Source organism: Silurus meridionalis, chromosome 21 (assembly GCF_014805685.1).
Source record: "Silurus meridionalis isolate SWU-2019-XX chromosome 21, ASM1480568v1, whole genome shotgun sequence".
NCBI lineage: Eukaryota > Metazoa > Chordata > Actinopteri > Siluriformes > Siluridae > Silurus > Silurus meridionalis.
This window is the reverse complement of record NC_060904.1, coordinates 13,447,020-13,472,741: the sequence shown is the minus strand read 5'-3', so window position 1 is coordinate 13,472,741 and position 25,722 is coordinate 13,447,020. Positions and strand designations below refer to the sequence as shown.

At 38.0% G+C, this 25,722-nt stretch overlaps 3 protein-coding genes across 3 annotated transcripts; 1 reads left to right on the top strand and 2 right to left on the bottom strand.

Moving 5' to 3' along the window:
- Positions 1–1,382: 1,382 nt before the first annotated feature.
- dcaf13 (ddb1 and cul4 associated factor 13) lies at positions 1,383–12,645 on the bottom strand. Its single transcript, XM_046834114.1, has 11 exons — positions 12,446–12,645; positions 10,762–10,961; positions 10,564–10,671; positions 10,369–10,458; positions 8,798–8,953; positions 8,001–8,078; positions 7,825–7,907; positions 7,567–7,731; positions 7,127–7,262; positions 4,641–4,804; positions 1,383–1,769 (listed from the first exon to the last, which is right to left on the bottom strand). Exons 1-11 carry the CDS (start codon positions 12,513–12,515, stop codon positions 1,682–1,684), a joined length of 1,338 nt encoding a protein of 445 aa, XP_046690070.1. The 5' UTR covers positions 12,516–12,645; the 3' UTR covers positions 1,383–1,681.
- A 2,481-nt stretch (positions 12,646–15,126) lies between these two features.
- On the top strand, positions 15,127–20,543 carry zgc:101716 (uncharacterized protein LOC492784 homolog). Its single transcript, XM_046877409.1, has 6 exons — positions 15,127–15,330; positions 16,698–16,793; positions 16,885–17,028; positions 18,274–18,572; positions 19,231–19,363; positions 20,229–20,543. The coding sequence occupies exons 1-6, from the start codon at positions 15,223–15,225 to the stop codon at positions 20,403–20,405; spliced, it is 957 nt and encodes a 318-aa protein (XP_046733365.1). The 5' UTR covers positions 15,127–15,222; the 3' UTR covers positions 20,406–20,543.
- Positions 20,544–21,712: 1,169 nt separating this feature from the next.
- Positions 21,713–24,368, bottom strand: zmp:0000000951. Its single transcript, XM_046833774.1, has 2 exons — positions 23,332–24,368; positions 21,713–23,222 (listed from the first exon to the last, which is right to left on the bottom strand). Exons 1-2 carry the CDS (start codon positions 24,186–24,188, stop codon positions 22,460–22,462), a joined length of 1,620 nt encoding a protein of 539 aa, XP_046689730.1. The 5' UTR covers positions 24,189–24,368; the 3' UTR covers positions 21,713–22,459.
- Between the last annotated feature and the right edge of the window lie 1,354 nt (positions 24,369–25,722).

Here is a 25,722-nt window from a genome sequence, read left to right as displayed (position 1 = left end):
TTCTATTATTGGTGTGCTAAGAGTATCAGAGTTTTTGAGTTGATTAAGCAACAGTCTTGTGAGAAAAATGATCATTGGAATAATATAATAATAATATAATTGGATTATAGCCATAATAAATCATAGTACTTTGGATACTTAAGTATAAGTTTAGAGGGAGCATTTTTACTTCATCTTTTGCCTACTGTATCTATACTCTAACTCAACTACATGGTTTGTGTTTTTTGTCCACCACTGCATCTAGTGCACTGTAACTATCTTAAATGTTTCTAAACCAATTGGAATTGAGTACAAATCCACAGCCACAGCATTCAACAGAGAACAAAATAGAAATAATTAATTTTACCACAAAAACATTGAATATAAAATTCTATTTGTTTGCCAGACAATTATACATCAAGGCAGCAAACTGATGTCTGCTGGATAATAATTAGCATTTTTTTTGTTGATTAAATTGACAATTCCATCCACTTGAATATCTATTGGTTCACAACTCAGAGGCTTATGAACTTGTGGCAAACTTTATCTACATTAAGTAAGGAAATGGCCATTTATATACACCGTCGTTTCCCCTTCAGCAAACCTTTTTGGAGAGAATATCTGGTCTGAATGAACGTTAAGAAAAGCATAGTATTTCAAATGCGTAGTCCAAAAAATTAGAAATAATTAAAAGAATAATTCATACTACAATTATAGGCTAGGTGGCACTTTAAATTCACAATACGTAAAGTAAAACATATGCTATATTGCCAAAAGTTTCCAGACACCTAGTCATAAGTATGGTATGTGCTTTTTGAGCATCACATTCCACATTTAATCCCAATTCCCTCCACTCTTCTGGCAAGATATTTCACTAGATTTTGGAGTGTGCTCGTGGAGATTTGTGCTTGTGCTCATTCAGACACAAGGCTGTGTGTGAAGTCAGGTACCGATATAGGTGAAGGAAGAAAACCTGGGGTGCGGTCCCGAAGGTGTTTAATAGGGTTGAGGTCAGAGCTCTATAGCTGGAGAGCCATGTAAGACATCTCTTCAAAGAGTTTGCTTTGTGCACAGGGGAACAGGTTTGGGTCTCCTAGTTCCAGTGAAAGGAAAATTCCATGCCACCGCATCCTCAGACCCCCCAATATGGCTGGGAAATTCAGGTGTCCCAATACTTTTGTCCATATAATGTATCTTCAAATTGTTGTAATGCAGAAGAAAGTCATTATAACGTAACAAAGGCTCTCATTTGAGATTAAAGCTGAAGAGATTGAAATGATTGGATTAATGGACTAAGGATTAAACATGGCTCTTATTAAATATATAATCTCATTTCAGTTCTAAGACAATTATCAAGTCTCAACAAAAAGAAAAATCTCAAACAAAGAAAAACAAGTAGCAAATTATGATTATAAAGTCAACATTTTATTTCTTCTAAATATGCAGCCTGCTTATTGGAAAACTTGTTCCATGTACAATAATAATGAAATCAGGCAGTTCTCAAAAATCACTTATCGTGTTCTGATGAAGAACCGGACAAATGTGTGTGGACAGCTGATCCTGAGACGGTCTACAACAATGTAGACAAGCTGTAATTGCTGGAAATCTCTCGGAACGGAAACATCGCAGAGCTGCATGGGGTAAAAGTCTTTTTATATGACTGTATGTTTGTGTGTGATTGAAGCGCTTAGGAAGAGACATGTTATTCCACCACAGTCACCACATGTTTCTCCTTCTCTGTCGCCACGGGAACGGAGCCCGGCGTGCTGTGTTTGCGTACGTTATGTTCCCTGAAAAGAGAGAGAGAGTGAGTGAGTGAGAGAGCGAGATGGACAATGAGAATGATGCATGACTCAAACAGATGCTCATTTTCTTCTTAGCACAAACACACATATATTGCTGCTACAACACTGACTATTGTTATGCATGTAATAAAGAAGCTTCTGCAAACATTTGTGGCAAACCGTTTAAAATCCTGGCTTCTATGAAGATTTGCGGAAGCATAGCAATGTACTCAAAACTGGGCCACTGGGATACGCTGTATAAAAAAAAAAGTTTGTGGACACCAATCCATATGTGCTTGTGGAGATTTGTGCTCATTCCACCACAAGGGCATTAGTCAAGTCAGATACTGATGTACTGTAACAGGACAATTCAACCCGTGGAGCTCACTTTGTGCACAGAGGCATTGTGGAACAGGTTTGAGTCTTCCAGGTTAATTGTAAGGAACATTTAATGCTACTGCATCAAAAATACATCCTATTGTGGCCAAGTCTGGACTGTCACTTTATCTCGGGACAGGCACAGCAGTGTCACTTTATGACACCTAATACCAGCACCCGGTCACTTTAAGGACAAATCACACTGGATTACTTTAATCTGTACTTCTGTCAATATCTGTCATATACACACACACATCTGTCCCTTTCTGTGCAATTCGTGTGTGTGTGTGTGTGGGTTTGGGTGTGTGTGTGTGTGTGTACGTATATATATATAATATATACGCACACACACACACATCTGTCCCTTTCTGTGCAATTCGTGTGTGTGTGTGTGTATTGACAAAAATAAAATATAAAATATATATATATGTATATATATGTAAATATTGAATATACTTTTTATTTATACTATACTTTTAATACACATACTTTTTTTTATCTTTATTTCAATTTTTCATGTTTACATGTTGGACAGTCGTCGTACTCTGTATAAATGTGTTCGTGACTAATATAATTTTATTTATACAATTGTATGCCAAACTTGCTAACAGTTTTAAAAAGAACCACATATTGGTTGAAACATTGTGTATTTTACTATCTGGATTATTTACCTAATGAGAAACTGAATAAAAAGTTGCAGAGCTATCAACACTGACCATTATAAAAAACGATCATTTTATATGGTACAGGTTAATTACACTATTCTCAAACTGGCGCGTGCATTTTCAACCTCAGCCCTAGAAGTGCTCGCAATTGCCGTTCAGAAAAACTAGAGTTTGGCAAAGGCCTATTCTGTTCTCCTGCAAGCTCAGAGGGAATCGTAAAATCTGGCACAGTTCGGAGATCCGTGAGGACCTTTCTGCTGCCTGCTAGAGCTCCTGTGCCAAGGCGATGTGTGCCAAAACGGATAAAACACTACCACTTGAATATTAGCCTTCTGTAGTAATAAGGGCTGTAAAATACGGACAATAAAGTAATAGCTGTTTAATATGATTACAGCTGTAATAAATGAACAATACATTAATACATTTTGCCAATCATTTAGATGAAGCAAAAAATGTCTGAAATCGTGCAAGTGGTGATCAAGAGCTTCAGTTCACATCAAGTATCAAAACGAGGGGGAAAATATCATAATAAGCTTCATTTTTGCATAGTTGTTGGGAGTCATAAGGGCAGGTTGGACTATTTTTAAGACACTGCTGTTCTCCTGGGATTTTTTTCCTTTTCTTAGAGCAGAGATGCCCAAACTAGGGCCTGCAGGCCAAATTCAAGTTCTGTACTAGAACTTTAAAATAAAACTGCATTATTATATATATTTTATTATAGATATTAGGGCTGAAACGATTTCTTGAGTAACTCGATTACATAAATTCATCTGGGGCAAACACTTTTTTTTTTTTTCGTTTAGTCCGTTTAAAAAAACACGGAGCACTGTGTTTCCTACGGACCATTTTTACTGACGCACCGCCCGTTAAACCCTGGAGCACTCTGGACAGGTAAACACATGCTGCAGGAATGAAAAAATGGAGGAACGGCGAGAGAAGATTCAGGCCAAAGAAAATGCCAGAAAGTTTCCAAAGTTTGAGATCATTTCAAACTAAAACAAAGAAAACACCATACCAGTGCAGTTACCATTTTTAAAGTAATCTGAAATTGATTTTTATATATACAGTGCGTTTAAAAAAGTCCCTGGGCACAATACATTTCTTGTTTGGTATAATCCAGCATCTACATCCAGCCAATGACCTTTACACAAGTTTGATTTTTGGCCTTTCATAGAAAAATCTGTGCACCTCTGCTCTAAATGATGAAAGAATTGTGAAAAAATGGTAAAAGAATGGTGAAGGAATGGTGACAGAATGATGAAAGACAAACAAACCAAAAAAAAAAAAAAACATAAAAAGAGCCATTGGAATTTTGCTGAAGGGACAAAAAAAGAAAATAACCTCAAAAAAGAAAAAAAAACGAAAGCAAAAAAGCAGAGCGGAGGCAAAACAAGGTTTAGACTACTTTAGATTTTTTTTTTAAATGGCAAGCAGTTTTTCAAGTAATTTTGAGATTTCAAACAGTTGCAAAAATCCATTCATTTGTGGTAACAACTGATGAAAGTGTAATAGGGTGGAGAATGTTTTCCTGAAAGTGCAGCTCACAAATCTAGAGCAAATATGTGATGTAACTAACATGAACCTGAACTTCGACGGAACGTTTCCAACACCTGATGGAGTCAAAGCCGAGAAGAACAAAAACTGCACTGAAAGAAAAGGGGGGTGCTACCGAGTAATATGACGTGCCAAGTAAAGTGGCTATTTGGTGTATATACAGGAACCATGATCTATTTTGTAATGGAATGTGGCCTTATGGAATAAAATGAAAAAGTCTGCCAAACTCATGTGTATGTAGTGAAAGTAAGAAAGCTGTTGTGTTGAAAAGGCAACTTACTTCCGGCGTCTGGCCTCCCTCATCTCCTGCAGCTGCCGTCTCTGTTTGAAGATGTCTCTGGGAAGGTGGCGGTGGCGGGCGATGCGTTTTACCTGTGGGTAGTGCTGAAACTTCTCCTTCAGCTTCTGGTTGTAGTGCATGGCAGCCTTTTCTCTAGATGTGAGCTGTGGAAGGAGAAACCATTGTGAGTCAAGATTTTGACGCATAATTTAAAAAGGCAATGTTGTTGCACTGGGGCTAACAAAGAATGTTTCTGATATAAAATGTACTGGCACGTCAAACACTAGCCAGAAACCTCTATAAAGCTTTAAAACATGCATGATTTAACCACACATACACCGTGCGGCATGCTTGTAAAAAAAAAAAAAAATAATTAAATAAATGCAAGAAGTGCACTAAAAGACAAGCTAGTCTTTCTAAAGACACCAGGAACACCAGATCAGTCTCCGTTCTTTCCCATAAATAAAACCCGCCTCTCTCACTTCACATCTAAGTGCCCCTGAGCTGAAAGCTTTCATTCTAATTAAAAGCAATGATTTCTTTACCCCCACCAAATGCAATTTATTTAAGGCTAATAACTGCTGATGCCGTGGAAGCGAGTGGAAGGAGTGAGCTCTGGCTCACTCGACAAAACCAAGAGGCCTGTTAAACCTTAATTACACCGTTCTTAACAACGAGCATGTGAAGCCTGTACACACTGGAGCACCGACATTAACCTCTGCAACATTTAGTACTCAGCACAATAACGAATTTAGAAATCGAAACACACAGACTTTTTGCTCATTGCTGGAATAAATGCAAATAATCTATTACTTAAAGAAGGAAGAGGCAAAAAGGCTTTAGGGAAAGTCTAAAACTAAATGTGAAATCAATAATCAAAGGGTGGAGGGCTACAACTCGATCCCTGTTACAGCTACACTAAATGGTCAAAAGTATTGGAACACCTGGCTTTCCAGCCATATGTGGTTCTTCCCCAAACGTGAATGCAAGCAGAAGAGTAGAAATTATTATAACAGAAAATTGGGACTAAGTGTGGAATGGGACGTTCAGAAAGCATACACGAATCCTATAGTCACTTGTCCACAAATTTTTGTTTGTATCATGTATGTCCTGAAGCTCTGAACCCTCTATTTATTAAAGAAATAAAGTTGCTTTATCACTCTGCTGTAAAGTTCGTTTGACACTCTTTCTTCTCATATCCCAGGGTTGTTAAGAAGCTGGGGTCCGAGCGCAGAGCCAGCTATGTTTCGGCGCCCCTGGAGCACAGAGGGTGTAAGAGGCCCCCCCCCCCAAGAGTGGCAGCTTGGCAATACAGGGGCTTGAATGCCCAACCTTGCGATCAGTAACCCAGAGCTTTAACCACTGAGTTACCAGCTCACCTAGTGACTTCAAACATCCTCCCCCCATCCATTCATCCATATCAATAAACTCTTACTCTAAAGAACACTAACATTGTAAAGCGAGCCAATTAATATAAACCTGCAACTGAAGAGGTCACACAAATGTTGCCCATCTTTTGTGTTCATTTCTGATGTTTTACATTTTTGCCAACTCACCAGACTTCCCAACACCACATTGTCATCCACAGAAAACTCGGGAGGCCGGAGGCTTGATTCAGCATCTCCTCTGCATTTAATTAAAAACCCTCCTAATTGTTTGATGCTTCGTTACTTTTTCCCGTAGCGGCTCTGCTTTAAAAGATTGGATGATTTAAAGTGCTGATGGGCGCACAGCTTGTCCAGTGCAGTTAAGAGTGAATAAATCTTAGCTTATTTAATGTATACAGCATTGCGTGGAGCCAAAGAGGCTACGGGAGGATGGAGAGGTCCTCAAGATAAATAAAAAAAGGACTAAACACTGTTCCTTCATCAATATGAAAAGTCAGGAAACAAAAATGCCAGGAATTTCTAAATCAATGGAAGTATATTAAGACTGCGATGATTACATGGCAACAATACTGAAGCGTTTGTTTGTATCTTTTCTTAAATTTTTTGTAATCTGTGCAGGTCTGGCAGTTTGATGTCTGATTTTTAGTGTTCGTTCTGCATCATAAAATCGCATTACAGCACTTTTAACGAGAGGAACCAGGTCCTTTGTTGGCAAAGGCTAAAGCCATGCTGCCATAAAGCCACTTATTGAAAGTGATGCAGTTTCTTATTGCACATTATTCTAAGTGCTTGGCAGCCAGCGCTACTGTTGATCCTGGCAGTGTTCGGGAAACTGGCATCCGAGTTACGGCTGAGAAAATAAAATGCGAACTTCAGGGTTCAAATCCAGTCGGCGTGCTGTAGTATGGACTTAGCAGTGATTTAGCTACTTAAATTAATCTCAAGTCTCGTCAAACCAGAAACCCAGCTCTTCACACAGTTAACAACGTTCTATTTCACTATGATAACTGCAGGGATAGGTATTAAAAACTTTTCCTAAAGCAGTTTTAACCTCTGTGATTCGTTGCTCATATAATTCTCAGTACTAAAGGCTCTCACCACTCCCAGTTTCTCCGAGGCGTTGGCCTTCCAGATGCGGATGTTCATCTCGTCTGAGCCGCTAAGGATGTACTTGCTGTCCGCAGACCATTTTACACAGATGACGTGCTGCATGCGCTTGGTGTGGTACACGTCCCTGGACAAAAGGGCAAAATCGTTGTCAAGGAAAACACTGTTAATGCGCTGAACAGGGCAATAAAACAGCGTGCGCATATACATACAGAAATGGCATCGGTCTTCTATACATATATACATACACTGATCGCATTATTCAAGTAAGGGAACTGCTGAAATGTTCAGGAAATACCTCATTAAAACACCTACAGTACATCTATCAGAACAGCAATGCTATTAATAAAACATTCGCTAGATAGCATCCTCTTTTTCTTCATTCTTTAACCTATTTGTAGCCAATGAGCCATCCGATTCCCTTCACTCACCTGCTGTGGCCACTGTTTTTAGGGAAGATGCGAATCGTCTTGTCGAAACTGGCTGACACGAACTCTGTCCCTGTGGGCGAGTAGTCCACATCCAGCACGGCCGAGACGTGGTCCATGTGTACAGTAACCGGTTTGTCCAGGCGCCTCATATCATAGGTATACAGACTGAACAAAGAGAGGTTATAATTACTCAGTGAATGAGTACGATGCGCTCTCGGTTTTGTGCGTTAATTATTACATCAATGTTATGCGACTCACTTATAGTCCTCATTGGAGCAGGTGAAATTATATGCCTCCATGGGGTTCCAGCAAAGTGTGTTACTTCTCAATTGCATTACAACCTGGAATTGAGGACAGTGTCATAGTTGTCGTGATCATCATGAAAGTGAGATAACATGACTGGCAGCAGTCATTAATCCAATAAAGCTTGTTACCTTTTTAAGTGGAGTTGACTCTCTCATGTCATACAGTATGATGCTTCTGTCTGAGGCGCAGCTGGCAAGAAGTTCAGTCTGCAAAAGCGGTCCCAATGTTAGCACTTTAAATATATAGAAATATAGAAATAATGCTCTACTTTGCCAAAAAGGTGCATGCACAAGACTATCAGAGTTATGCATTACATTCGAGACCTATAGACATGGTATTGAGTGTGGTTTTGGGGGTTTGTGATCATTTGGTCACAAGAACATGTATAAGATCAGGCACTAATATTAGATCCAAAGGCCACAGGTACTCCAATTCATCCTTAAAGGCGGTCAGTGGAGTTAAGGTCAGAACTCTGTGCAGGTCTCTTGGTTTCCAGGGACAGGAAATTGTATTGCTACATCATGGAATGACACCATTTCTGGGTATCTTTGTAATTATTTTGAGTTTACAGGATGACCTGTACACTGTACACCTGTAAACTGAACCTTGGTTAGAGCCCAGGACTCAATACATTCTTATGAGTGTATAAAGTGTAATTAAATGAACTTATTAAGTTTTTAACTGTACTGTATCTTTTCCTAAAACTGATTTGGTCATAACAACATAATACATTGTAATCAATCAAACCACAGTTTGTCTCAACATTACCTCTCCATTAATTCCCTGTCTTTTACATGGCCTTTACAGGCTTCAATCAGATCTCAGATACTTTATCTCTGCAGTCTGCTTTTTTGGCCTACGCTACACAGTGAAGAGTCAAGACTAACAGGGTGTAAAAGAAACGAATAAAGTGTGCATGTCTCACCTCTACAGGGTTGTAACGGACACAGCTGAAGCTGTCCACCCCCCAGCTAAAGGAGCGAATGGGGCTGCTCCTCTGCTCGTCCCAGATGTCCACTGTCTGGCCGCATGTTGCAAAAGTGCCTTCTTTCTGGTGATGGTCAATGCCTGTGTGCACAGCCTGCAACAGGACATAAAGCCAGCACAGGTAGTGAGAGAATCATTACATACTGAAAGGGCTTTTATTATTACTCTGTATAAGAGATTTTGCCAATTAATATAATAAATAAGACAAACAAAAATCAATCAATCGTTCAATCTACATATGAAAATCAAAGTGTATTTTGTTGACATGTTCTTCAGCGAGTAAGTAAAATCATTTGGAATGTGGGAGTAAATATGACAAGAATTTAATATAATTAGGCTAACCAAGGATTTACTGAAGAAAAGATTTTATTTTAGCAGCCATACCGCCACCACATACACATTATGCTCTTTGGTCAGCTAACCCCTTTTTTAGGTTCTGGGAGTTTCAAACTAGAGACCTGCACTCCCGCGGGAACCGACGCAAACAAGTTCGACGCAGGACAAGATTTAATTGGTGAATGCGGGCAGTAAAATACTTGTGTGCGTGCGTTGCGGTAGAAACAAATAATTTGCAGGGCAAAGTGGTCTTTAAAATATAAAAAAAAATACGAATTTATTACTAAAACGAATAAACTTAAAAGCAACAATGGCAACTAGGATAAAATAAAACGATTTACAGGCACATGGTCTGAAGCGAACTCTCGTGTGGTTCATGAGCAGTAGACTACTAGAGCACACTGAGGCAAAATATCTGAAGTGCAAGACAGAGGAGATTAGCTGAATGCTACAGATATCACTTCATTATTAAAGAAAGGAACAGACAGTACAACAATGTTGTGGCATGTTTTTTTCCCCGTTTCAGTTGAAGTTCTATGTTCTGAAAAGCTCCTTGTTCATGTCTGTGATGTTCATCATTTGCACAAAAGTCAAACTCAAGTAAAACGAAACGTTTGTTAATTTTCCGGTTCTTTTTTATTCCTATTCAAAAGGGAGGCAAGTAAAAGATCCGTCCTGTTCAGGTCTCTATTTAAAACCCACAAGCCCTAAAATTAGGACAGAATGCTCCAGAGAGCAGCAATTCTGCAGGCTGAAACACCTTGTTGATGAGAGAGGCCTGGGGAGAATGACCAGACTATCACCTCTCGTTACAAACGCACGGTGTAGAAAAGCATCTCAGGACACATGACATGTTGAGACAAATGGGCTACAACAGGAAGTGGCGATTTAGTTTGGGACCTGCTCATGAAAACTGGCCTCTCAACAGCATAACTAGAAAATCTCAGGTGCTCTGCAGAAATACAGTATTAATAAACTTTCTTATGGTCGAAGTCAATGAGAAAACATCTCCCCCTCCATTCTAATGTTTGCGGTAAACAATAATGCATATGATAGTTTCACTGGATAATTGCATTAATAAACAGTTGCATGTGTTCCAAATACAGACAGAGTACATCTACATAAAATATGACTTGAACTGATTGCTCTTTCTTAAACAATAAAATCATATACCTTCCCGAGTATAGTGTTCAACGGTTCCTCCTTCACACCATAACCAGGGGCCTCCATGCTCCATTGCTTAATGGTCTTATCATCTCCTACCTGCCACAGAACACACAGAATAAGACTTCTTGCACCACAGACAACAAGGGATGGCAAACTGTTTAAAATACACATGCATGAATCAATTTTGAAAATCCGGCGTACCGTGAAAAATGAAGTGCCACAAAAGCGCGAGCATATTCCTCTGACGAAGCCTTCGTGAGCTTGGATCGTTCGCATGCATTCCCGCTTGCTCAGGTTCCATATCTTTACCTAGCAGGAATACGAAATAAGTAGAATTGATCAAAGTTTACTCAGAACATCTTCAAGTCATAAAGCTAATTAAACCCAGCAGCACCAGACCTGTCCATCACAGGCTCCGGACAGCACTGTGGCGAGATTCTTGGAGTGCTTGGCGATGCAGTTGATGGCATCTCTGTGGCCGTCCAGCGATGCTACGAAGGGCTTTGCGAATACCCGGTCGAGCTTAGTGGCATTTAGGGCTCTCGTGTACTCCCTCGGTACCTCGAACGGGTGTAGAGTAGGATCATAATTCCTGGGAACTTAAGAGAAAAATGACACCGAACCGAAAATGACTATTACATGCTTATACAGAATCTAGTACTGATTATATATCAAGATTATTAATAAATTGTTGGGCTGAAGTTTTCTTTAAGGAATTGTTTAATATATATGTATTAGTGCATGATCAGTCCCAGTATCAGGGTTTGATAAACATTTTTCACAATTGCAACTTTTTAGGAACACGACAAGCTATTTTTGGCGGTGCCTATGAACATTTTTTGAAAACATCTCATCTTTTGAATTCGATGTTTCTTCTGTTTAGGTGAAATGGCAAAATAATTCGACATTTTTGGCTCCAACAGAAGAACTTAAATAAGACAGAGAACAGGAGAGAAGATGCGATCAGACTGCCTCACACCAGTCCCACATGTAGGTGGAAGATTAAGGGTTTGGGGTTGTTTTGGAGCACGGGGTTGAAGATTTATTTGAAAGCAAACAACCAACATTGCTACTAATGATGGAAAGATCAGATAATTTTAGTGACTTGGTTCTTTGAATCTCATTCATCAAAATGATTGTATCTTTTTTTTTTTTTTATCATTGGGTTTCTTTGACCATAGTTCCAATAATGAAAATAGGACAATGCAGCTTATAATAAACAGAACGAGTAGCGTCACCTGTCACATCTTCTGGTCTGTGTTGTTGGTTCTTTTGTCACGTGACTCCCATAATGATAAAAGAACTTACGACTCAGACTAGAAGATTCGAGAGATAAACTACTTAATTCTGTTTCCTATACATAACCTACAGAGATTTTGCAATGCTTCACTCACGCACATCCAGTTTTCGATCTTCTGATCGACATTAAGCATTAGGTGAGCACTTCTATACTTCAACACCATGCAACTGCATCTGGACTGCAGCTCATTGGAACCAACATCATCTTTCAACAAGACAATGACCCGAAGCATAGGTATGAGCTCTGTAAGCTTTATTTATGCAGCAAACAATCAATAGTGTTATATATCGTAAGACGGCCTGCCCAGTCACTGCACCTAAATCCTATTGAACTGCTCTGGGATGAACTGGATCGCAGGAAAGTGATCGCCAACTAGTGAACACATCTGCCAAGTTTTACAAGAGACATTCAGCAGAATGTTTGGAGAAACAAACTGACCAGTGTGTGTAAAGCTCAAAGCTTCCCTTAAAACTTTACAAAGTGTGTAAAGCTTAAAGATTTTTCAATGGAAAAAAGGTAAACATCTGTACATTTATAAATTTGTTTAGTCAAAGTGGAACACTATAACATTATATTACATAGTTTGTGACATATGAACATGCACATGTCTCTTATAAAGGATGTTATTAGACACTAAAAGTTTAAAAAATGTTCACAGGCCCTGTATAACCCCTATGTCAATTCCTATGTCAACCCCTATGTCGTGCACCTACAGAGTGTCTACTCGTGCTTTGGGGATTCAGCTCTCGTGTATCATTAGCTTAGCATTAGCACTTCACTTACCACGCTGGATATCTTTAGAAGTTTCTCGAACAAAATCGTCCGGGTTTCGGCAAAGCACTTTCACCTTCATCACGCTCTTTTGTGCCTCTATTCGCCTAACTATTAAACCGCATACAATTTATATTTCAATAAAAAAAAACCAGCACGACCCAAACACGCGTGTTTACGTGCCTCGAATGGTACACGTAGATCACGTGGTTTTCTTCACGTCGCGTTATGGTAGACAGAGTGACGGAGCGCCCTCTAGTGTAGGGGTGGCGAAAGTGCTGTACATATTTTCTTATTATTAATGTATTCTTTTCATTTTGCATTAGTTTTGTTGGTAATTCAATTGAACTGCAACTAACAATTCTTTTTCAATTAATCGATTAATCTGATAAAACCACTAAAGATTTTTATTGATTGTTTAGATTTATTATTATTATTATTTTGCTTATAATATACTAAATAGAAAACCCTAATTCAGGGTGGTTATGTAGAAAAGTGTACTTTAAAAATGCAAAACCCACATATTGAGTTTAACTATGTTTATTTTTGACTTTTTAAAGGTTATAGTGGCTGCTTGATGAGGAGTACATGGGGGATTTCTCCTTGAACAAATTCACTCATGCTGCGTTGTTTCTTTCTGAAAAAAAAAGAAAGAAAGAAAAACAGGATTTGAGTTGGCAAAGTGAAGCAATTTGTGTACATCAACATTTGTATCTGTTTTTAATGCTAATTGCACATGGCAAATTGAAAAACATGCTTAAAAAACCAATATAATACATTGTTTTGACAATTTTTTTTTTTTTTAATTTACAGACATTAGTTTAATTGTGATTAACTAAGCATCTAGAATATGTAATTCATAAACTCTCTATAATAATTCAATGATATATGCATAAATTAAATATACAAACATTAAAAACAAGCTTTTGAATGTATAGTAAAACTGCAGATAAGTTACTATTGTAGTAGAAAAAACAAATGCATAAGCATTCACTTAAAACCACAACAGTGACTAAAATGTAATGCTGCTGTTATTTGCTGCTTTTTGATTTTGAGTTTGTTCACATGTTTTAATTGAATCCATCACTATCTCACGAGCGAACTGATTGCGCAATCTGATGTTCACGTGTCACGACAGAACAGATCCAGTGCGACTGTCCCAGAGTTGGCAAGCAAACAGTTTAAACAACAGCACTACATTAAACTGTACCATTTTCACATGACGAGGATTATACAGTGTTTACTTACCGAGCTGATATTTTTCCTTCATCCGTGACATCAGCGTATTTTCTGTTTATGTGATTTTGCATCACTGTGGTACTTCCATGTCACACAAGCTCAGCTTTGCATAACTTGCAGGTTGCAGTCTTCTTTGTTGCGTTTAATGTAAAATGCTCCCAATTACCTGCTCTGCCTAAAGCTTGCGCCGGCCCTGAATACATTCACAAATACACCAACAGATCCTAAATACACAGCACAGTGCTCGGCAATATAACACTAATACCATAATCAATGCTTTTTATATATCAGTATTTACACACTGCCCGTCCACTTTATTAGGTATACACCCTTTTATTTGTTGCAGTGATCTGACTATGGAAGGATATTCTGGACAATATTGAAAAGAAATTGCAAATTGTACTTGCAATTGCGTTTTCCATATGCGGACGCATAAAGTGTGACATTGTCCCAATGAGCTACAAAAGCAGATGACCACACCAGCATCCACTTCTGTCAGACAAAAACAAGAATCTAAAGCCATCCTGGGCACCAATATGCTGACAAATTATGTCACAGCTATATTGTGACACAATTTTCTAAAGTATCAGTATTATAGTGTTATATATCCCATCCCTACAGCAGATTTGTAGACCGGATAAAATAGGGGCAAATAAATAAAAGCCCAAATGTGTATTTATATCATGATTTGTTAATATATTATATGGCTTTAGTGAGGTCAGGTACTGATGTCATATGAGGAGGTTTAGATTATAGTTTGCGTTCCAGTTTATCTAGGGTTTAGCAGGGATGAGTTAAGGTTTCTGTGCCTGACCGTTGAGTGCTTTCATTTCAACCATGGCATGTTATGTCTTTATTGAGTTAGCTTTGTGTACACGGTTTTATAATGCTGGAACAGGTTTCTCAGTTCCAGTGAAGGTGAATTGTATGCAACATGCATATTGTGTTTGGAAGAAAAAAACGCTTAACACGTAATTAAATGCGTTACGTTTGTATTCTGGACTCAGCTGCGTTTCTGTACATAGCTTTTGCTTTATTATTAATGTGTTTACTGAGTTGGGTCTTTCAAAAAAGCGGTCTTATCGCTACGTTAAGCATTTTTGACGTTAAGCGTTTCAGAATGTCCCAGACAAGAGCTAAAATTGGGCTTTGAAACACCAAAAACACAAAAAAGTATGCGTTCTAACACCAACACAGCTGAAATCTGGGAACCTCTGGCGAGAGCAAAGGCATAGGACGTGAGATGCGTACATCCTGGCAATCATAACGTATCGTACAAAAATTCAAATGCAGTGTAAATATTTGTTCCATTTTTTCGTATCGTTATCGTCATCGTAAGATCGAAAAATACCGAGTCGAACCATCGAAATTTGGGGACTACCGGTATTCTGTATTACTTTTACATACAGCACGGCGTCCATTAGAGGGCGCTCAAACAAACGGACCGCGCACTGAGACACATTTGAATGAGCGCAGAAGAAGCAGCTCCATCTCTCGCACGCAGGCTGCAGGAAACAGAGCAGGCATGTCACTTTACTGTGTTTTAAATCATGGAAATTTTCGGGAGCACGTTTGATGAGTCTGTATTTGGGGAGTCGCGAAACAGGGAGCTATCTACAGACCTTCCCTCGTACACACCAAAAAGCTGCGAGCCAGAGGTGAGCATCTGTATCACAACACCAGATATCACACAATTTAGTCAACCATGTAAACAGTTTTCTTCTTAAGCACTAACATATTCACCGGTGTGTGGATAATGACTAGTGTCAGAATCTTTTAGAGTTCATTCATTTACAGTTGGAAGCTGTAACTACTATTCCTTTTCATATTTGGGGACAGACGTGACTGTTCCTTAAAGTATTGGGAACAAATATATGTGCACCTTTTAAATCCTTTAATATCTGTGGGCAGCAACGTCTATCCCTTTAATATAATATTTAGGGACATTATTGCTTAAATATTTAGGAACTGAAATGACTATCACTTAAATATTTGGAAACAGTAATGTCTTCCTTTACTAATGACTATTTCTTAAGAAAATTGAGACAGTTATAAGTACACCTTTATAATTACTTAAATTCTAGGGGACAGTAATGTCTACTACTTAAATATTTGGGGACAGTAATGATTATTCCTCTAATATCAGGGGACAGCATTAATATACTATTAATATCCATTAATCTCTAGGGACAACAAAGACTATTCCTAGGGACTATTATCTGGGGACAATAAGGTCTATTCCTTCAATATTTGGGGACAGTAATGATTATTCCTTTAATATTTGGGGACAGTAATTAATATTTCCTTATTATTTGGGGACAGTAATGATTATTCCTTTAATATTTGGGGACAGTAATGATTATTCCTTTAATATTTGGGGACAGTAATTAATATTTCCTTATTATTTGGGGACAGTAATGATTATTCCTTTAATATTTGGGGACAGTAATGATTATTCCTTTAATATTTGGGGACAGTAATGATTATTCCTTTAATATTTGGGGACAGTAATGATTATTCCTTTAATATTTGGGGACAGTAATGATTATTCCTTTAATATTTGGGGACAGTAATGATTATTCCTTTAATATTTGGGGACAGTAATTAATATTTCGTTATTATTTGGGGACAGTAATGATTATTCCTTTAATATTTGGGGACAGTAATTCATATTTCATTATTATTTGGGGAAAAATAATGACTATTACGTTAATAGAATATTTGGGGACAGAAATTACTTTCTTCAATATTTTGGGGACAATTCCTTCAATATTTAAAACAGGCCTTGTTTCTATAGTAACGGCTCATTCAAAAGGTCTTGTATATGTCCTGTACAAAAAAAACAACAAGGTTCCTGATTTATTTTTTTTTTGTTTGCATTTTTGTTTTGTGTCTCCATTGCCATTGCTTTGTTACAGTTAGAAGAAAAGTTGTAATTTTAAGCACATGTTTCATTTGACGTGTAAATGATAATTATTTATGTTTTAAAATAAGTGCCTAATAACTTCCTGTGTTTTGGCTCCAGTGGTTTTGTCTCTGTGAAAAATTCGAAGATGAGCTGGAAGAACAGAAGGCTCTAAAGTTCCGGGCGGATCTGAAATACAGTAAAAAACAGTACCAGGCGAGTCACACATGCCTGAATAAACATGTTTTATATAATTATTTTTATGTTCCACATGCATTGTTTACTTAGTGTGGTTAAATTTTTTCAGGAAGCTATAGAGGACTACACAGCATGCCTTCTTTTGGTGCCTAATAACAACCTGTCTTTGAAAAGAGATATGTTGGAGGGAATCGCACGGTGCTACAGTCATCTGGGAAAGATCAGACAATCCCTGGAGATTTGTGAGAAACTGGTAGGCAATGATACGTCCTGCTTTAGTGATTCAGTGTCAGTTTATTGTGACAACATTTCGGCGAATATAATTGGAATCACTCGTTACAGACCTCTTACAGAGCTTTCAATTATTAGCTGCAGTAACACGGGAATTATTATGTCAGGAATAAAGAAAATGTTCCAAAAATTATCCAATAAGTGTTTTATTTTACCCACACCACAGCTTTCTGGTAGCTGCAGTTTTTTTATATGATTGAAGAATGATTTGATCATTCTATCCATGTAAGATTGTGGAGTATTTATGAAAGCACTTCCTGCTTTAACATGGGTTCCCTCAGCAGCTTGCAGCTTGTCATGTAACATAGAAAGCGTACAATGCACCTTCCTTAGTTCTGAAGATCTGTGGAGAAAGATGCATTGTTACCATATGCTGACCCTAGAGATTCCCTCAATAAAATATATATTTTTTTATGATATAATTAGTTTGTGTCATAAAAAGTCTATACACACTTATGAAATTGCACACTTTTTAAATATAACCTCCCTATGGAGACATATATAATTACCTAAAAACAGCTGTACACAGGAGTTCCCCTCATAATTTGTAAGAACCTCAATTTTTGCAAAAAAGATCTCATTAAAGTTTGAAATTTCATAATGGTGTGTAGACTTTTTACATCTATTGTATACACCGATCAGGCATAACATTGTCCTGCCACATTGAGCAGTAAAAGCATGAACTTATTCAGCAGTGTGAGCTACAGAAGCTCGTCTGTTGGATCGGACCACACGGACCAGCCTTCGCTCTCCACGTGCATCAATGAGCCTCGGCCGCCCATGACCCTGTCGCCGGTTCACCACTGTTCCTTCTTTGGAGCACTTGTGATAGATACTGACCACTGCAGATTGGGAACAGCACACAAGAGCTGCAGTTTTGGAGATGCTCTGACCCAGTCGTCTAGACATCACAATTTGGTCCTTGTCAAACTCGCTCGAATTTTCACGCTTGCCCATTTTTCCTCTGAAGGCAAAATGTTCACTTGCACCCTAATATATCCCACCCACTAACAGAGGCCATAATAAGGAGATAATCAGTGTTATTTACTTCATCAGTCACAATGTCAGAATGTTTTGCCTGGCCGGTGTATATTTGTTTCATAATTATGGTGCATTGTACCTGTTATGACTTGGAAAGTGAGAAATTACCTTTTCAAAAATTCATAATAACCCGGCCTGCTAGTGAGTCTACATTATGTCTTGGCAGAGGAACGAGGTGACCAACACGTGCCACCTGACCTGCGTCTTACAGCTGGAACAGAGCATCCACGAGGGCTGTGGAGACGTGACGAGCAGCATCTGTACTCTAAAGCAGCTTTGCTCTGTTCATCCTTTTAACCCTTGGTACTGGCTGAACCTGGCCACCAGCTACCAAAACCTGCTGGAGGCATCCACCTCTCTCGAGGAGTCGAAAGATACATTAGACACACCTCAGGCCTTCATTCAGCAGAAGCTGGAGGAGAAGGAGGCACGGCTGAAGGCCTGCATGTGTTTTATTAGAACAAGGTCAGTTCGGTATTGAACGTAATAATGATGCGTCATTCACAAATAGGTGAATTTACGAAGGAATGATTATACATTTTGGAAAAGCGCTTTGTGTTCTGTACTGCAGTTAATAAGAGACACATATGATGTTATTTAAAATCACATAAGAGCAAAATAAACACCACCAATATTTAAATAGATTCTATAACAAACCCAAATTGAATCATAATGCTTATTTGTTATACCAATAATAGCGTTTACATTTCGCCCTTATCAAGAGCGACTTAAATTTTTTTCTCATTCCTACAAGTGAGCAGATATGAAATGAAGGGCCTTTCAGGCGCCCAGAAAGTTGCAGCTTGGTGTGCCTGAGATTTGAACTCATGACCTTTGGATCCAACGTCCAATGCCTTAACCACTAAGCTACCATCTCCCCTATAAGATGCTAATATAGATACAGTAGATAGACAGTTTGAAAGACAGATTGATACCTTTTAAATTGGGTCTCTTAAGACCCAAAGGTGTCCGCTCATGCTACTGAACAACTTAATACTGAGTCGATTGCTTTGACCCACCAAAAAGAAAACCTAAACGTATCTGGCGTATATGAATAATCTCATGCGATTTTGTTACTTCTTACTGTTGTACCTTTTTGCTTTTATTTTTCGTACCTTTTAAGGCTGCTGATTGAAATACTGAAGATTCAGCAGTTCTCGTTTGTCCTGGAAAAGAGCAAGAAAACACTTCAGGCCATTGAGGCGTCCCTGCAGAAGATGCAGCTTAAAGAGGAAACACTTCAAGTCATTACCAAGGTGAGACAAGTGACAGTTGGGATACATGGTTCTGATTGGTGATGTAATATACAGTGATTTTCGAAGACAGCAAGTCAACAAGAACTGCATAAAAATGTTTAAATAGGAAAAAGTTTAATAGGTGTATGGAATTTGGTAGATACTCTATCAGTCAGAAGGTTTTTGACTGCTGGAGACTAAATTCGTATTGAATTGGAGCTTCGAAATTATCCTGGAAGTTTAGGAGTGCCCTAATAGATAATATGATATATATAGACATAAGTTAGTGGACACCCGATCATCTCGTCACCTCATACATGGACCTTCCTCAAACTCTTGCCACATATTTTGAAACACACAATTGTACAGAATTTCTTTATATGCTATATGTTACAGTTTCCTTTATTAGAAATAGGAGGCCCAAACCAACATGACAATGAAGACATGATGTAAAAAAGGTTTAAGAGAAAAAACTTCAGTCTTCCTGCACAATTCCCTGATATTCACCTTTGGAGTAAATCTAAACTCTGACTGCACCCCAAACCTCCTCACCTCACATCAGTGCCTGACCTCACTATTACTTTTTTGGCTAAATGAAACAAATTCTCACAGCCATGCTCAAAAATCTAGTGGTAAAGCCTGTGCTAATAGAGAGGAGGATAGTATAAGATAGAAGACAGGACTAAATAATTTATAAAATGTTCAGGGTGAGATGTCCATGGTTTCACATATAGTCCATATAGTGAAGGTATGGACAAAGATAATTAGTTGTGTCATAAACAGTGAATGAAAGCAGTCTAATTTTGATATGTTGCATGTATACAAGGCATCAAAATTGCAACTAATACGTATTTTCTAAAGGTTGCTCTGATGTTGTACATTGCAGGTCATGGCTGAAGATCTGATCCCAGAGAAGATGCGTGAAGAGAACCACGATGGTGAGGGTTTATCAGGTCTTATCATTAAGGACTTTGAGGAAAGGTGGTGGAAAAAACTACATGCCTGCCTGCTGATGAAAGAGAATAGAGTTTTAGAGAAGGAGAAGGAAATGGAGATGGGGTGAACATAAAGAGCAACGATTTTAATGTAAAAATGGATTTAAATGTGTGTGTAGAATGGTGTAGGTTTTAATGATTTCATTGTTCTGAAGAATGTTTGAGGATTTTTTACAAATAAAGATTTTAAACTGGTTGTTATATAATCTGTTAATATTGTGCAATGATGTGTATTGGGTTCTCATGAGAACCTGAAAGCAGTAATAAATTTCGTGATAAATTTCGTTTAGAAATTAAACGTTTTCTCGATTATAAAAATTGTACAGAATATTCATGGGCGTGGCTGTTATAGGAAATTCACCCAATTGGTTATGGGCTCTAATGGTCCAGAGCTACTCCACAAATGTGTTAGATTTCTTTGATCCAACAGCCAACATTGAAAATTTCTTTATTAAAGAATGACATCACACCTTTTTAAAACCAATCCTTGTTGCATTTAATAATTAAACATCTGTAAAACAAGTTGGTCCTTTTTATCCATTAAATTATAGCGGTTAACATTATTATTATATTAAGTTATAGCATTCATTCCTACACCAGCCTCTTTTCTTAATTCATTTCTTAATTTAATAGAACAAAATATAATGCCTGCCTGCTATAAAGTGCTGACAGTAGAGACTCCTTCCAAGCAAAACTTCAACAATCTCCTGACAGAAAACTTTACACCATCAATAATTACACATATATAGAAATGCTAAAGTATTAGAATGAGAGCGTTAATATAAACCCATGATTAAAAAGTAATCTAATTAACAGTTACTGACAAGAAAAGCTCAATCTTACATAGCATATATTGATATGATGTCTAGATTTATAAATGATTAAATGTGGCTTATTTTGAACTGCAATCTACAAAAACAAGTACCATTTTAAGAACATATCTTTTCAAACCGCTGTTAAAGCTGTGTTCAGTGGTGGACGAAGTACACAAACCAGAATTTGAGTTAAAGTACAGATACAGTAGTTACAATATTACAAAAGTAAAAGTGCTCCCTTTAAATGTTCACTTGGGTAAAAGTTCAAAAGTATTTGTCTCAAATGTATTTAAGTATCCATTGTACTATGATTTATTATGGCTATAATGTTCCTATTATCATTTTTGCAAAAAGACTTTTGCTAAACCAACTCAGGTTATGTGAAAAGACACTTTTACTCCAAGCACACCGATCTATTAATAGAATACTATTAATGACTCAAACACTGTTTGAAATGCATTAAAATGATCATGAGCCCAAAACCTACTTTTCAACTAAAAAATTAATAAAACAATTGCGCAAATAAGGCCACGGGTGTTGTGGCACGTTAGAGTCAGGAGATTCTTCCATCAAAATATTCTGCTTGCTGTTGAACTGATGCTGAACTGTATGTTGGTGATAAGTAGATACCACCAAGCGTCGATCAGAACAAGTTTAAAACAGAGCGCACGCTCGATACTGATTAGTGGTTGACTGCGTTCTTGACCAGTTACATGTTTATCCACCGAATTCACAAAATGCAGCTGAGTAAACAGTAGGATATTTGACTTTAAAATGTAGTGAAGTTAAAGTAAAATTCTCCCCAAATGTAAATACTTCAGTAAAGTACAGATATGTGAAAAAGTTACTTAAGTACAGTAGCTAATTACATTTACTTTGTTACTGGCTGTGTCATAGGGCAGCATAACACACCCTATAAGAAAATATTTTTCTCCACTTCGCCCTATTCTGGATATGTGACCCTGTGATTGACATCCCTTTCACCTAGAGAGCCACTGTTGCAGATTCAACCACACAACCTCATGATGATGCTAGCAAATACTTTCTTTGAGCTCAGCCAGATTCAGTTTGAGGTGTCTCTTCAATTCTCATGGCAAGTGGTAAATATCCTAAATGCTAGGGTTAAACTCTAGTTGCTACATAAGCTGTTTTTTGCAAGCACACACACACACACACACACACATATCCAGATAAGCACATTATTTGACTGATTAAAATTTTGTTTGGTTATACAGTCCAGCAGACACTTGCATCCAAAGTATCACATTAATTCTTAAAGTGGTGTAAATGCATCTCTTTGCAGGAGGTCAGTTGACTTTGCAAGGGTCTGGCCTTTTCCAAAACACATCCTCTTCCAATAGTTTTGACACATAATTGGCCAGAGCGACTCTCCTATGGCTTTCTATAGCATCCTCAAAATCCTTTCTCATTTTGGGTAAATCCATAGTCTCTGGATGGAAGGCAGAAACCAGATAGATATCCTGTTTCAGACCTAGCTTTTCCAACATTTCTGTATTCCATCTCCTCACTTCTTTAGTTGCTTTCTCCTCAATCAAATCAGCTTTGGAGAGTACTAGATAGCAACATTTCCCCTGCAACAGAAGGTGCTTTACCAGCTGAATGTACCCCAGATTGAACCTCAAGGGTGAGACCAGGATGTAGACATCACAAGGAGGTATTGGGGGTATGGGAGGGGCATGGTGCATAGGGCCAGAGGATGCTGCCTTAAAATCTTTCACACTTCCCAAGCCTGGGAGGTCCCACAGAAGAACATTGTGGTAATCTAAGTATGAATATGTCACAGGCGTCTTTGTGGTTTCAAATACCCCAACATCGGACGCACCTTTGTCTCCATTCTTTAGGCCCAGGAGAGAGTTGAACAAACTTGAGCTGCCACAACCCGTCTCCCCTAATACACCCACATCTAGTCGGAAGTGCTCCAGAGCACTGAAGATGGAGAGCAGTTTGGACGGTTGGTCAGTGAGATCCTGGGATTGAAAGACCGCAGAGATTTTGCCCAGGTCTTCTTGGCTTATCTTTCTGTTTTTTAAAGAAGAACTTGCTAGGGATCTGTGGAGTAAATGTGTGAACAATGTATGCATAAATTTAGACATGTGGGCTACAGACCTTCAGCAATACTTAGCTAAAGTCATTTTAGGTTCAAATATTGACTACTTACCCTGAGCGATGTCTCTCTGTTAAAGGTACTTTAAGGTTGTGCGTGAGATCCACCAAAAACTGACTGAAAGCCTTCTTGCGCAATTCAGGTATAGCTTTCATCAAAACTCCAGCAATCATTTCAGCTTCCCAAAGTTTAATACCTTGGTGTAATGGAAAAGGACCTTGGTGGTTTGCATTCTTCGTCAATTCAAATTCCGCCTTGTGTTTCTTCCGAAACTCTGAAATACGCTCTCTCATTCGTTCCCATGCACAGGTCTTACAGGGTCCTGCCAGCTTTTCACGCACAATATCTATTTCTTTATCGGCTTTAACCAGATACAAGGGCTTGTTCTTCTCATATAGCTCCATGATAAACCGCATATGATCCTCTTGGTGCAACTCTGTTGTGAGGACCACCAATACATCATAGCGATCCTGAGGAGATCCAGAACTTCCCTCTATTGTCAAAATGCGGACGTTGGGGATTAGAGGGTGGAGGAGCACTGGAGCAGAGTCAGGATCGTTCTCTGCAAAGTCCTCTCTAAATCTCACAAATAGTTTTTTTTTTGTGTCATCATCATCTTCACCATCACCATCCTCCTCTTGTTCATCACTGTCTTCGTCTTCATCGCTTTCCTTCTCTTCCTCTTCTTCTTCTTCTTCTTCTTCTTCCTGTTCCTCTAATAATCCACAGACAGCAAAAGCAAGCCTTGCATTTGAGGACTTGGTTCCTCCAGTAACAGCTATGTCTAATGGGAAATGTTCATAAAGTTCCAGTGCTGTCAGGAGCCTGTTTTTAAATCCGCTTGACTGCCAAGAAAATCTCCAAGGAGCCAAAAGCGATTTCATCTGATCTTCTGGAAGTTTCCCTTCCATTCTCTTTGAAAAAACTCAAAACACAATATGCCACAAGTGGAACGTCTGTAACTACAACAAATATCTATACACTGTATTGAGTAATATAGAAAAAAAGCTGTCCAAAGTTCTCAGCAGGGAAAATGGGTCTCACCTTGAAATAGGACTTGTCTGTATCATAACGCGAGTCAAAGCGCGACACAAAATAACACACTCAGTCAATTTTGGCAAGGATGTAACGCAAACTGTTTTGCAGGGCGTATAAAGTTTACATGGCGCTGATGATTGCTCAGCAAACAAAAGTATTACAAGGAACTGTTTGTTACACGAAGAACCCTTTCCTTACTTTAACTCTCCTGGTGATTCTGTCTGTAAGAAGAGCTGTGGAATACAGAGTAGGTCAACTAGTATGCTTAATTGTAGACATTATATTTCATTTATCTATGCTGCAATGAACTGACATTTAATCAGAATGTGTTTTTGGGCTCTGTACATACTGCAACCCTGATTTGAGTTAAGGAGTGTTTGAAAACTAACAAGGAATGTCACATAAAAATTCGAATGGGTCTATAATTATACTAATTTATTGTTTGTCATTTCATATTCTTGGCCAACTCAGCGTTTTCTTTTCACTATGTGGTTTTATTTCCTGTGATTAAAGTCCAGGAATATATGAATAATTATTTACATTATAAAATCTCTACAGTTTTAAAAAGACATTGCTAGTTTATATAGGATTATATAGAGTGCAAATTTGTTTACGCAAAAGCAATTTAGAAAACTACATGTTTAAATTATTTGTATTTCAAAAGTCAGGTAAAGTTTAATTTGGAAAATGTTAAACGGTACTAATCCTTGATATGTTTTGTGCAACATTTGGATTAAAATAAATCCATCGCACGCATTTTTTGGCCTTTTTAAAACAAACATTATGATAACAGACGGACCAGATGTCAGATCTCATGACTAAATGGTGTCAGTCTAAAACACGATGGCTTTTTAATTGTAAACAGAAAACCCACATAGACAAACAAAAACCAGTTTTTAATTGGAGTTATGCAGAAACCATTCAATGCAAACATATACATGTATGATTAAAAGCCATCTGCTAACAAAAAAAAAAGAAGTCAAATTATGTAAAGACTGAGATCTCCAGCAGATGTCAGTATTGCTGCATAGTGTAATCTAAATGGGTTGGTGCTTCAATATTTCTTTTCTTATTGGTCAGGTAGTGAAAGTTGTTGATCTTTGTGTGTTATATCACCAAAATATGTTGTCAAAAACGAAAAAGTGTGCAATACCAAGCTATTTTCAATGTGAATTGTTTGACAGAGAATCAGTTCAGGTTTGTATTAATCCTAAAGGAGTGCTAGTTGTAGTACAGTGGTTATACATACTTACATTATATGGACAAAAGTAATGAGACATTTGACTTTTCCAGCCATATGTCATTCTTCATCACACATGGCTAGAATCACAGTGGATCACAGTGTTGGAGGTCTTTGAACTAGAAGACCCAAACCTCTTACAGCATCACAATGCCCCTGTGCACAAA